Genomic DNA, 14,510 nt, shown 5'->3' with positions numbered 1-14,510 from the left:
GATGGAAAGCTATGGGTGGGCAATGTATTCATGCCAAAAATTTTTTTGGGGGGAATACCCCTTTAAAGCCCTTTTAAACCCTTTTATGAGGCAAATGAGTGTTTAGATGAGTGTTCATTCCTCTGTAAAAAATAAAAGGATCAGCAATCAGCTGCTAAATGAGAAAATGCTGATTCATTGGATGATACACAAGGTCATGTGAAAGCTCATTTAACATGGGCCAATCATTGTGGTAAGTGCTTGTTAGGCTGCTCAGCCAATCGACGCAGTCCTATTTCAGCCAGTGATTGGTTGAGCAACCTGTCACTTCAAAGACGGCTTCAGAAGAGCCAGTGGCAGCTGCCATGTGGTGGGAACGCTCGGAACAGGCAGGAGGACAAAGGGGGGAGCCTGGTGAGGTGCATCATATATTGTTCATTACACTTTCATCAGCAAGGGCTGCATGGACTTTGCTAATGATCGTGCAGGTCATTGAGTTGTGTAATAGGGTCGGTAAACAAGCGCTGATCTAGCAGATCAGTGCTCGCTTACACAGTGCATTCAGCCATGCATTACGGCCCTGGAATGCAAACAATTAAATATTTGTTTCACTTGCTGCAGGCAATTGGCAAATCTTAATAAACACCTTAATTTTTACTAGCCAGTTTCTCCTCTGCTTTTAGATGTCCAGATCTACGTAGCATTCTTGCTTTCCTACTTTACAACATCTGTGACCCTTTCTTCACCTTCAAGAGAACACACATATAAAGGAGAACAGGGTCTAGATGAATAATAGACTCCATGTGCTACAATCTGTATTTCCATATCACCTATTGCATCAGTCTCTCATTAGACCATCCATTCCATCAGTGTTTACTTTCACATTTACATTACATATCTGCGCAATTAGTCATATCGGTAATCCTGCAGCAACTGGAGTGGTACATGTCAAGCTCGGGATAGTATTCCATGCTTAAAGGCTTTGGATACTCTCCAGAGTGCTTTAAACTAAAGACATAGCAGATAACAAGTCAGCTAGTTTTGAGTAGTCATTTACAGCGTAATTGCAATATGCCCATCACAAGTAATAACACATTAATAACCTGTTAATCCTATAGTGATTTCACTGTAGAATGGCAACGAAATTTTCAGATGAGTCATCCTTTACTAATGTTATCTATATTGATCTATCCTGGCGAGCTGTATAAAGATCCTATTACACGAAGCGATTATAGGCTTTATTGGCCGATTATCGGCTTTTACGGACGATAATAGCTTGTGTCATAAAAGGCAAAGATCAACCGTCATGCACGTGTAATAGTAGCAGCAGCAGACCTCCACTATCTCCTATGAGCACCCCCCCCCCCCCCCCGGTCAATGTACAGATTGCTGTATTTTTATCCAAATACTTGTATTCTTGGCCACCTTTCTGCTTAGTCCCTGCCTGGATACAGCACCCAGTGACCACCTTCCTAAGCAGGTTAGGGGACCATTCTGGAGACAGAGGCAGGTCACAGAGGTAGGATTCATAGCTATCACATATTTATGGCATATACTGTAAATATGCTGTAAATGTCTAATATGGGAATATCTTGTTCACTTAGAGAATGATGCTGAGTTATACAGAACATATGTACAAGAGATTCCTTTTTGACAGCCTGATTTGAACTAGTACATCCGCTTTGTGTTCATATTTTAGTTTTATAAAAAGTACACAAAAGACTAACCAAAGACTAGCTCCTTTTTATAAAGTGTTTTTGAAATATTCTCCTGGCATTAATAGAAAACTCTACTTACATGAGGCGAGAATACACACAGCACACAGATGCACACAGACACTCCTACATATCTTAAGCAATTACCAGTATTTTAAAAAAGTTCTTGTAAAGTGCTCTGGACAAAAAGTGTCAGCTGTTTAAAGGAGTACTCCAGCAATTTCTTTTATCTTTTAAATCAACTTGATATGACACTAGAAAGATAGTCCGATGCGGTCACTGGCGTAGCTACCATGGGGGCAGGGTACACCGTCACTATGGGGCACGGGGGCTTAGGGGGCCCGGGCCCCCGCGTTAAAGTATGCCCCCGCCCCCTGTATTGCCGCTCACTATGCATATGCATAGTGAGCGGCCCTGAGCCATCCCCTCCGCCCACCCCTTCTATCGTTGCTCAGCTGAGCCAATCAGAAGCCCGGAAAAGTGCAATGAAAAGTGGAAAAGCAGCACTTTCCTGGGCTCCTGATCGGCTAAGCGGCGATGGAGGGGGCTGGCTGGGCGTGCGGAGGGGATCGCTGTCCTACTCACCTGTCCGCCGGCCCCAGCAGCTCCTCTCCCGACACTCCGGTCTCCCGTCATCCTCCGGGCACAGGCAGTGGGGTACAGAGACGCTGCCTGTGTCCCGGAAGTGTTCTGCAGCTGCAGTCTCTCTGTCCCCCGCTGCCTGTGCCCGGAGGATGACGGGAGACCGGAGTGTCGGGAGAGGAGCTGCTGGGGCCGGCGGACAGGTGAGTAACCTGTTTGTTGTTTTTCTGGTCGCAGGGGGGATTGGCTACTATGGGGGGCACTGTATGGGGCATTGGCTACTATGGGGGGCACTGTATGGGGCATTGGCTACTATGGGGGCACTGTATGGGGCATTGGCTACTATGGGGGCACTGTATGGGGCATTGGCTACTATGGGGGGCACTGTATGGGGCATTGGCTACTATGGGGGCACTGTATGGGGCATTGGCTACTATGGGGGGCACTGTATGGGGCATTGGCTACTATGGGGGCACTGTATGGGGCATTGGCTACTATGGGGGGCACTGTATGGGGCATTGGCTACTATGGGGGCACTGTATGGGGCATTGGCTACTATGGGGGGCACTGTATGGGGCATTGGCTACTATGGGGGCACTGTATGGGGCATTGGCTACTATATGGGGGCACTGGCTACGATGGGGGCACTGTCTGGGGGCATTGGCTACTATATGGGGGCACTGTATGGGGGCATTGGCTACTATATGAGGGCACTGGCTACTACATGGGGGCATTGTATGGGGGCATTGGCTACTATGGAGGGCACTGGCTACAATTGGGGCACTGTATGGGGGCATTGGCTACTATATGGGGGCATTGGCTACTATGAGGGGCACTATATGGGGGCATTGGCTTCTATGTGGGGGCATTGGATACTATATGGGGGCATTGGCTACTATGGGGGGCACTATATGGGGGCATTGGCTATGTGGGGGCATTGGCTACTATATGGGGGCATTGGCTACTATGGGGGGCACTATGTGGGGGCATTGGCTACTATATGAGGGCATTGGCTACTATGGGGGGCACTATATGGGGGCATTGGCTACTATATGGGGGCATTGGCTACTATGGGGGGCACTATATGGGGGCATTGGCTACTATGTGGGGCATTGGCTACTATGGGGGGCACTATATGGGGGCATTGGCTACTATGTGAGGCACTATATGGGGGCATTGACTACTATGTGAGGCACTATATGGGGGCATTGGCTACTATGTGGGGCACTATATGGGGGCATTGGCTACTATGTGGGGCACTATATGGGGGGATTGGCACCAATCACACTGCTGCTATCTCCAAACTGTGACAATGAGCAAAATATTTTTTTTCTATTTTTCCCCCTAAAATCAGGGGCGCGTCTGATCAAAAGGCGCGTCCTATAAAGCGAAAAATACGGTACTACATGGGGGGGGGGGGGCAGAGAAGGGGCTAGCTACTTAATGAGGGACACAGTTGTCTAACTACTATATGAATACAGAGGGGACCACTATATGAGGGAACAGATGGAGCAAATAGATGCATAGGATATTGGGGCATGAGTGAGGAACCTAAACTGTTTGTCTGTAAGATCCTACTGAGAGAAGTCCTTATGGTGGCCAGGCTGGATGGAGAAGAAGGGGAAAAGTGAGCAACTCCGATTGGAGAAGACGCCTGTAACTGCACTGTGATCACTTATGGTGTGTAAAGCCTGTGTGGAGCCTATACATGCCACTGTATGGCCAATGGGGATATTGGACTGTGGATTTTATTCCGTAGCAGTGGTAGCATTATTCAGTATGTGGGGGTTTTAGTCAGTGAGAGGGGGTAATATTTGTCCCATGTAAACTGGTACTGTTTGTATTATTCATCTTAATATACTGGATTTGGTTGGTAACAATATAGTGGTAATGGCAGTGGTCATGGTGCTATAATGCTTTTCCTAATACTATATATACATATTGCTCTCTCTTCACAGCTTAGTGGTCAGTTGTTTGGGGGGGGGGGGCCCAATCAAAAGTTTGCTATGGGGCCCAGCTAGTTCTAGTTACGCCCCTGGATGCGGTCTTGAAATGCGACGTGTCTATTTTAATAAATAGCTTTTAATTTCCATTGTTTTTGCTTTCCCTGGACCTGTGTCTGTATACCCTTATTTTGGAGTGGAGGAGCCTTGTCGGAATCTTATAGTTGTTATGGCACCCATGGCAAGACAGGACTATCCTCTAGATGGCACCCATGGCAATAATCTATCCTCTAGATCAGGAAAGGGTAACCATCGGCACTCCAGCTGTTCCCTTCATGCCTGGACAGCCAAAGCTACGATGATGGAGAATGTGATTTGTGAAGATTTGCAACAGCTGGACGGTTGAAGGTTCCCCTTTCCCCTGCATAGTTCCCTCACCTACAAGAACTGCAATATGAGATGAAAAATGGAAACTCTAGGGACAAAAATCAAAGCTCTCCTGGCCTAAAATCGGGAGGTGTTATAACATGAACCAGAGGGGGCCCTCTATTGACTTGGTGACCCTACTTTGTCCCTTATCAATGGCAATGTGGCATATGGGAATTATTACTAGTTGTCTACTTTCCATTTTGAAAGATCTGTGACGATATTTACTGACTAAAATAGATCACATTGAAACAACATTCACATGCAATTTTTTTTTTGTCCTTGTTCTACAGGAGAAAAGAGAAGATGGCGATGAAAGGCTGCCTAAGCGTGACAAAATATTTCCTGTTTGTCTTCAATCTTTTTTTCTTTGTAAGTACCATGTGCATCTCATTTTTATTATCTTATCATCTAATGGTCTTATTGAGTTTTATTATTGTGCTGTATATTATATATTGTATTGTATTCTATTGTACTGTATATTGTTGTATATAATACAATGGATGTGTTGGGAACTGCTGGGCTACCCAACCCAGTTACATATTGTTAGCGCTAGTGATACTGAGCCTCCACTGATGTCTATTCTTATGCATTAGAATATACATTAGACTTTGGGAAGCAGCCTGTGTCCTGGGTGCTATAGCCAGGGCAGAGCATTAGTATATTAGGTTGTTTTGTTTTTTTTCTAATTTTCTATTTTTCTACCTATATTTTAAAATAATCCAATATTAGTTTTTATTCTGAGTACTTAGCCTAAGACTAAACTGAGGCTTGCTATTCTTTTTGTGATGATAAGGAGTAGGCTGCTGGAAAGTGATCTGTACCGAGCAGTGAAAGATGACAACAGTCGGCAGAAAATGCAATAGGTGAAGCTCCCAGCTCAGCCTATCTCCCCTGTGAAATGACCTCTTACAGAGCCTGAAAGATTAATGTGATGCTGCTGGGCACTGTGTGGAATGACCTCTTACAGAGCCTGAAAGATTAATGGGATGCTGCTGAGTTTTGTTACTTACCATCCGTGCTGCTGCTCGAGTTCCATTCCCGCTCCTCACTGACGTGCTCCTGTCCTCTCCTCTGCTGTGTTTTGTGCTGCCCCTGGAACTGCTTGTCCTCATGTCTTCTTCCACCTTCTGGTCTCTGCTAAAATGGTGCTTGTGGCCACTAGGGTGTGCATGTAACCAACTGTTTTGGACTTATAGAGGCAACTTGTTTCCACCTGCTACTGCTGTTTGCCGACACAGAGCCACCTGCACCCATTTAAACTGGGTCCACCTGCCATTTCCTTCCCTGGGCATTGTTGGATTCTAGCATTCAAAGCAAAGGTGTCTGTCTGCTGTTTCTACTGTATTCCTGACCCGCTTCTGGTCTTTGGATTATGCTTTCTGCATGACCCTCGTCTGTGCTGCCTGACTCTTCTGTTGCTGACTGATTGCCTGACCTGCCTCTGAAGCTAAATGCCGTAACCCTTCACCTGTCTGACTATGATACCCATCTCATCCATTGTACTGTACTGACTACCTGGTTTGCTCTCTACATACTCTATACTCGGCCTAGTTTCTGCTTCCTGGTGGGGCCCAAAGCCAAGTAGCACAGTGGGTTCACACTCTCTGTCTGTTACAACTAATATGCATAATGGAAGCTTTAAAGGGGTATTCCAACTTAAAACTAACTTGTCCACAGGATAGGGGACAAGTAAGAGATAGTGGGGGGTCTGGCTTCATATTGGCCCCCAGCTCCTTTTTTTTTTAATAGAGCCATGGGTATGGCACATGACCTGCGTCTCTATTCATTCTCTATGGAGCCACCAGAAAGTGCTGTACTCAGCTCTTTCTGACAGCTCCATAAAGAATGACATGGGTGACAGACTCCTTTGGCCCAGAGTGGTTACTTTCTACAAACCCTGCCACATGTAGTGTTTTTTACAATACAAGTAACTCACATGATGTTTTTGATTCTGATGCTTAATTTTATTTCAGACTAGAACCAGTATCAAATTTTTACTAGTTTTTACACTTTTCTAAGACTTTTCCAAGATCCAAAACTGAACAGGCACTGGGCCTGAAATAACCTTCAAGTACCTTGAGCTGCCTTTTTCCTAATCATGGTCTGCTGTTAAAACATTATAAATCGAGAACAAACCGTAATCAACTAAACAGTTGCTGAATATTTCCTTTCAAGTTTTCCTACAGGACAGTCAGATGCATTTGCCAGCATTCAAAGAACGTGCTTTATCCATGAAGGGTGTTCAAGCAATTATTTTCTCAGAAACCTAAATATTTTCCGGGTGTGGCTCACTAGTATTAAAAAAAGGGTCTGGGTTACTGAACGGCTTTGAATTGTGTTGAGTGTAAACGAGAAATCATGCACATATAACCAATATTAAGACTATAGTGATTTTTGAATATTTGACCTTTTAATTGTTTATTATTGATATTTTTTTCCTTAAAGTTACAACACTGATAGAGGGTGGGAAGCATAGAAGCAAGGGGACTCATAAACAAAGCTTAAAATTGGTACCCCCATAAAGGTGCCAGCTTTTACCTCCCTATACTGTGGTTTACAGTGGCTAGCGAAAGTATTCGCCCCCTTGGCATTTTTCATATTTTGCTATGTCACAACCTGGAATAGATTTTTTTGTGGGTTTGCATTTGAACAATTTGTTTTGTTTTTTTTTTTGGCTTTTTTTTGGCAAACTGGTGTTTTTACTTCCACAGGCTTCAATGTGTGCATGGCTTTTTTTCCCTGGTGTTCTTGTATAGAGTTCATCGAACCTGGGAAAATCCTAGGTTCGGACGAACTCGAACATTCACGAACCTGCCGCATTTGATTGCTGATGCCTTCCCGGTCTGTGGGGAAGGAGGAGAGTGCCCGGGTACCACTGGGAATTCTGGGATTCAGCCTAGGTAACAGGCTGAATTCCGGACAGTACCTCCTTCCCCACGGACTGGGAAGGCATCAGCAATTAAATGCGGAAGGTTCGTGAATGTTCGAGTGCGATCGAACCTAGGATTTCCCCAGGTTCGGTTATTTCTATTCTTGAACCCTTTTGGTTCAGCAACTATGTCATGTGATGGCAGAAAAGATAATTTGAAAAAAAAAAACACCATACCCCACAAGAAAAATCACCACTCAAAAAAGTGTAAGGGACCCTTAACAATATGCTTTGAGTCATTGACCTGTTGGAAGGTAAACCTTCATCTCAGTCTCAAATCTGCTTAAAAACATTGCCACAGTATAATACTGCCACCACTGTGTTTCACTGTGGGAATAGTGTTCTTGGAATGATGAGATGTTTTTCACCAGGCCATAGCGTTTTCCTTGATGGCTGAAAAGTTCAATTTTGGCCTCATAAGACCAGACCACCTTCCATCATACCTTTGGGGAGTCTCCCACATGCCTTTTAGCAAAATATGAGCCTTACTATTTTTGTTTGTAAGTAAAGGCTTTTTCTGGCCACTCTTCCATAAAGCCCAGCTCTGTACGGCTTATTGTGGTCATATGGACATATACTCCAGTCTCTGCTTGGGAACTCTGAAGCTCCTACAGGGTTATCTTTGGTCTCTGTGCTGCCTCTCTGATTAATGTCCTTGATGCCCGGTCTGAGAGTTTTGGTGGGTGGTTTGTTGTGCTACCATGTTCTTTCCATTTGATGATAATAATGGCTCAGAGTGATCATCAGAGGCTAGATAAGATAACCAACCCTGACTTGTACTTCTCAACACCTTTGTCTCTGTCTTATTCAGATATCTGCTTGGTCTTCATTGTGTTGTTTGGTTAGTGGTAACTTGTGTTTAATGGTGGTGCAGCCCCTGGGGCCTTTCAGAAAAGGCGTGTATATAAAGACAGACCATGTGACACTTAGACTGCAAACAGGTGGACTTCATTTCACTAAGCACAGGAATTCTGAAGGAAATTCATTGCACCAGAACCCTTTTTTTAAAAAAAATATTTTTCTCTTTTCACTTCACTAACTTTTAGTGTGTAGATGCATTACACACAATTAAAGAAGTCCAGTGAAAATTTTTATTAAAGTATTGTATTGCCCCCCCCCAAAGTTATATAAATCCCCAATATACACTTCTTATGGGAAATGCTTATAAAGTGCTTTTTTCCCTGCAAGGCTTCACTTCCTGGATAAAATGGTGATGTCACGACCTGACTCCCAGAGCTGTGCGGGCTGTGGCTGCTGGAACGGGCTGTGGCTTCCTGGCAGAGGAACATACACTTACACTATTTATCATCCAGTAGCACAGTATATGGGACCAACCAGAGCCAGGCTCCTTCTATCAAAATGACACCATTGTTGATAGCCATTATACGCCTTAAATATTTTGAATTTGTGTCCTTTTTTTTCATTCTGCATTGCTAAGTAATATTTACACTGGTGTGCGGTAAGGCTTGTCATCTGTAATCTTTGCTATTATTCAGGATGTGGCCCATAGCAGTATTATGCAAAGTACTATGCAAGAGACCATCAGCTCTATTCGAAAGAAGAAGTCTGGTGCTATAAGTGTCCACCATAACAGAAGATAACTGCATGTTTGTCATATGCTTACTGTGCACCAGACTTCTGCTTTCTGTAAGGTTGTTGAACTTATCATTGAACTTACAAAGATTTAACGTTATAGAAATGTTTGCCATGTATTGTGTTGCAGAAAGATTATAGAAAACACTGCCAGAGAATACAGGCAGAGTGTGGTTGAAGCCACATGGAGGAACATGGGAGCCTGCCATAGCAAGAGAAATATATACCTATTTGTATAACTAGACTAAGGTCCCTCATGTATCTCACTATAGATCACATTACATGTACTGTAGTTATAGTCCTACAAAGTGTGCACACAATATCAAAAAGTGCCCAGTTAAAGACCATTTTTAAATTCTATGCACATTTTAGGAAAGAAGTAAAGAAAGAAATACAGAGGGAAATTAGGGGGGGGGGGGTAGGCCCTATTCCACGGAATGATTATCGGCCGCTACGGACGATAATCGTCCCGTGGAATAGAGTGCAACGATCAGCCGATGTCGGCTGATCATTGCAGTCGCTTGTTTTTCAACATGTTAAAAAACAAGCGGCTGATATAGCAACGATCTGCTGCCATCGCTCTGTTGGATAGGAGCATCGGCAGCAGACGCTGCTATATCCTATGGGCTGCCCGGACGATCAGCGCCCGGCGCCCCTCCCGCACTCACCCGCTCGCTGCTGCTGCGTTGAATAGCTGCGGCAGCGAGCCGGGAACGATGAGCAAACGAGCGCTGACAGCGCTAGTTTGCTCCTCTATGACGACCCGTGGAATAGGGCCTTAAGGCCCTATGAGGGATTTATATTCGTCCTTGCCGGTAAACTGATCCCAGTAAAACCAGTTCCGAAAGAAACGGGAGGTACGATTGAGCGATTGTGTAGTAAGATCCTCCATTCGTTTAATATCTTCAACTTTACACAACCACATGGAGATTGTAGGAGGATCAGGTTGTCGCCATAGAGCGGGAATACACGCCCTAGCAAAGTTGATCAGATGTTGGAGGACAGAGTGCAGATAGCTTCTGAGAGGGATGTCCGACACATGCAGGAGGAAGAGAGACGGAGAAAAGGGTAAGCTGTAGTCCGTGAAAGATGAGGCGATATGCCGCACTTCCCTTGAGAAAGGAACTAATTTAAGACAGCTCCAAAACGTATGCAAGATAGACCCCTCTTCACCACAGTTCCTCCAACAGCACAGAGATACTTCCAGGAAAATTCGGTGGAGTCGGGCAGGAACCTGATACCAATGGGACAAGACTTTGTACCCTGCCTCTTGAAGGCGAGAAGAGATAGAAGAGGAATAAGTACAAGTGTATATCCGATATATCTGTGCTGCAGATAAAGTTACGCCAAGATCTTTTATGTTCAAATATCTTGAACTGGCCAACATGCAAAGAATTATCTGTAGAGCCAAAGCTATATTCTGGCTATTCAGTGCTTTACATGCTGATATCAGACATAACATGATGGTTCTTCTTTGGTATCTTTATAAAGTGACATAGTATTGTTCTGTTCCTGACAGATCCTAGGGGGCATACTGCTGTGCTTTGGACTCTGGATCCTGTTTGACAGGAGCAGTTTCGCCACTATGATAGGTGAGTGAGATCATTTTTGGCCAGGCTCTGTTGCTTACATGCCATGTCTTTTTATTTACATCTATGGAAAATACAAGAGCTTTTTGGCTGCACTGAGCTGTCATTAAAGTTGTCGTCTTCTTTGTATTAGTAGTAACCCGTTCCCTACTGCAGAGGTTTAAGAAGGCTGAACTTGACTAAGGGTCCATTTACACGTAAAGAATTATCTGACAGATTTTAACAAATTAGATATTAGCATGTCAGCCATTAGTACATTTTGTGTTATAGTATGCTGGTGGCATAAATTGCATCAGTTTGTCATCCCTATGGCCTAAATTTGGCTCAATGACTTGGCTGCTTGACAAGCTTTAAACTATATTTCCTGTAAAAAAGTAAAAGAACAATTATTTGATTAGACCAAAGTAGGGGTCTGTTTGAAACGTCTGTTTCAGACAGACCCTGAATTTCTGATAATTCCTTCATTCTCTAAAAGCTTAGATGCTTAAAAAAGATTTACATTCAAAAGTTAAAGGGGAACTCTGTCCAAAATGAAAATTTTGGGTGCAGGCAGAAGCAGGGGAGAACAGAATAAAGAAGCTCTACTTACCTGTCCCAGTCCCCCCTGTGTGTTATCGCAAAAAAGGAGAAAGTAACTGACCCAGCCGATGGATTTCCTGTTAAGCCAGTCAACGACTGCAGTGGTGTCTCGAGTTGTGATGTTGCTGGAGCAGTAAATCCAGGAGGCCAGCGGGGGTTCTGAGAGCAGTAAGACAGCACTGCACGGGCATGGGGACTGGTTAGAAGAGCTTCTTTATTATGTTCCCACTGCCTGCAGCTAAATTTTTATGTTGGTCGGATTTCACCTTTAATGGCTGCCATGTTAGTAAGGTTAAATAAAAGTTAGATGATTAATAGTTACTGTAAGACTTAAGGAGGAATTGGTATTTCCTTTTCTTTTCTAGTGGCAGAAATTTTACTAGCAGTTGCTGAGAGGATAATACAAAAGTGGCATTTGATAAGACTGTCTGTTCTGTTTTGTCTAATCTCTTGGCTGTCACTTTTGCACAAATAGCCACTGAAATCCAAATAAAGAGATTGAGTAATCTAAACCCCTTTAGGGTAGCTTCACACGTACCATATTGCAGCAGATTTGATGGTGTGGATCGACAGCAGATCCGCAGCAGATTTGATCTAAATTAGTGGCGTAGCTACCATAGAGGAAGAGTAGGCAGTTGCTATGGGGACCCTGCAGGAGGGGGGCCCGGGGGAGAAGGTAAGAGCCTGTGTCCTTTTGCTTAACCCCTTATGTACTGCAGTGTGTAAGTGCCCCAATGTTGACTTACATGCTGCAACACAAAAAAAGGGTTAACAAGCAGAGGACATAGATCTCTGCTTCACTGCACTAATAACCTCTAACCTCTGTTCTCTAGCTGTGCAAAAAAGTAGGAAAGGAAAATGTGCAGAGCTCAGAGGTTATCAGTGCACCAGCAGTAAAGCAGATATCTCAATGTCTTCTGAGCTTTGGGTCACTTACACACAGCAGTACATAAGGGGTTAAGCAGAAGGTAGTCTGCTCCTGCATGTATTTAACCATAAGGGCGCTTATAGGTAAAAATAGTGGACTGTCATAGCAAGCAGCCATTGGCTCTCTTCTCTGCCAGTCTCTCTTGTGGCTGCAGCCAGGATTCTGCCACAATAGATTTATTTAATTATTGTCCACATCACAGAGCATATACTGTGTGTATATATATATATATATATATATATATATATATATATATATATATATATATATTTATTTATTTATATATTGCTTTGTGTTGTGCGTAGGGGGGGGCACTGAAATTTTTTTGCAATGGGGCCCCATAAATCCTAGCTACACCCCTGATCTAAATAACTAAACACAACATCAAATCGGCACAATCAAATCTGCTGCGGATCCTGTACGTGTGAACACACCCTTAAAGGACAAGTGCCATGAAAAACTTTTTCCCAGTAATTGAAGCACATTACAAAGTTATATAACTCTGTAATATGCTTCAATCACCTATCTGCCTCCCTTTCCTGTCTTTTCCCCCCTCCACCCCCCACCAGGAAGTGTCCTAACTCACACAGACCTAATTACTGTCGTCACCATCACCAAGCTCTTCTCTCAGCTCCTTCTCCTGTTACACCAGCCTCACAAGAAGGAGTTGCCTGGTGACAGTGACGACAGTAATTAGGTCTGTGTGAGTTAGGACACTTCCTGGTGGGGAGTGGAGGGGGGAAAAGACAGGGAAGGGAGGCAGATAGGTGATTGAAGCACATTATAAAGTTATATAACTTTGTAATGTGCTTCAATTATTGGGAAAAAGTTTTTCATGGTACTTGTCCTTTAAGGTAATTCCTTTTATTCAGTAGAGTTCCCCAACAACAAAATGATTAAAAATGTGTCCTGCCAATTGCCAATCCCACAAGAAATACACTTTAATCTGTGGGGAAATCCATAGCAATGTCTCCACAGTACCATAACAATAACAGATAAGTGTGTTGTCCATACTGGCAAGGACAGTCCAGGTCCTCCATAGTGAGTGAAGCACCTTGCTCTCTGCTCTGTTTATTAAAGGGGTTGTCCAGGAAAAATAGACTTTTCCTCTATCCACAGGATCCACAGAATCCTCGGCTGAAGAAAGATATGTTGACTTAAAATCACCTGATAACATAAATTTAGACCAGGGTAACCAGATGATATTGTGTTTGTCTAGACTGTGTTTGGGATCAGCTACTAGCTCTTCCATTCTATGAAGAGAAGATATTTTCCTGAACCATACAGAGATGGTGGGAGATATTGAATTGTGCATCAACCGAAAGCTATTTTTTTAGATTTCTTTTGAACTTACAAAAACATAATATTCATGTCTGCCATTGCATTATGTCATTTACATTTAATGTTACCATAAAAATATAACTTGTTTCCCCCCCCACACACACACACACAAGGAAAAAAAGGAGGAAATAGGGAGGGTGTTAAACAATATGCGTATAGTATGTTTTTGCTTATACTACCTGTTTTTGCTGCCTCATAGACAAAGTGGCATGTATTTTTGCCCAGGGCAACAGCATGCAATTTGAGCCCTACAACCTGATTATATCACTTTCTTCAAACAGACCAATATTAATGTAAATGTATAGAATGGAATTCATGTCTATGCAATTTCCTGATGAACAGGTAGGTTCACTAAAGACAAGACTTTTTTGTTGCTTTAAACTTGCCATTCAACCTTTAGATTTCTTAAAGAATGTAATCAAGGTAGAAAGAAAAGAGCTCAATTATATAGTTCAGACATAAGAAAATAAAAATATAAGGATGAATCAAGGGAATTACAAGCCTTGCTCCAACTTGCAGGGATCATTGTTGTTTGATCCCCTAGGCTAGGGCTGTAATATTTAGAAAGAGAGAGGAATGATTCAGCACTTGATGTTTATGTAACCTGTTCCTCCCCTCTTATTCTTCTCCTTTCCTCAGGGTCTTCTACACCCACCCTGAAGGTTTGGTCCTATGTGTTGTCAGGAGCTGGGATCCTTACAATGCTGCTGGGATTTCTGGGCTGCCTTGGCTCATTAAAAGAGATCAAATGCCTCCTTGGATTTGTAAGCACATTTTCTTCCTTCAGTCCATTTGCATGATACCCAAGCTTTTTGCCATAGTTTATTTATGTCATTGAGGATACCGCACTCCTGTGAGAACCAGAACACCTGGTATGAGAGCACATTGGTCATGGAAAACTTT

At 43.4% G+C, this 14,510-nt stretch overlaps 1 protein-coding gene across 1 annotated transcript in view; it reads left to right on the top strand.

The window, feature by feature from the left end:
- Window positions 1-14,510, top strand: part of LOC138768993 (leukocyte antigen CD37-like) — a 100,254-nt gene that overhangs the window by 57,213 nt on the left and 28,531 nt on the right. The window contains exons 2-4 of the mRNA XM_069947126.1: window positions 4,939-5,017; window positions 10,690-10,762; window positions 14,247-14,371. Of these exons, the coding sequence (XP_069803227.1) occupies window positions 4,952-5,017; window positions 10,690-10,762; window positions 14,247-14,371 (264 nt within the window). The 5' untranslated portion in view covers window positions 4,939-4,951. The remainder of the gene's footprint in view (window positions 1-4,938; window positions 5,018-10,689; window positions 10,763-14,246; window positions 14,372-14,510) is intronic.

This window comes from Dendropsophus ebraccatus, chromosome 12 (assembly GCF_027789765.1).
Source record: "Dendropsophus ebraccatus isolate aDenEbr1 chromosome 12, aDenEbr1.pat, whole genome shotgun sequence".
Lineage (NCBI taxonomy): Eukaryota > Metazoa > Chordata > Amphibia > Anura > Hylidae > Dendropsophus > Dendropsophus ebraccatus.
This window is presented reverse-complemented; position numbering and strand designations above follow the sequence as displayed.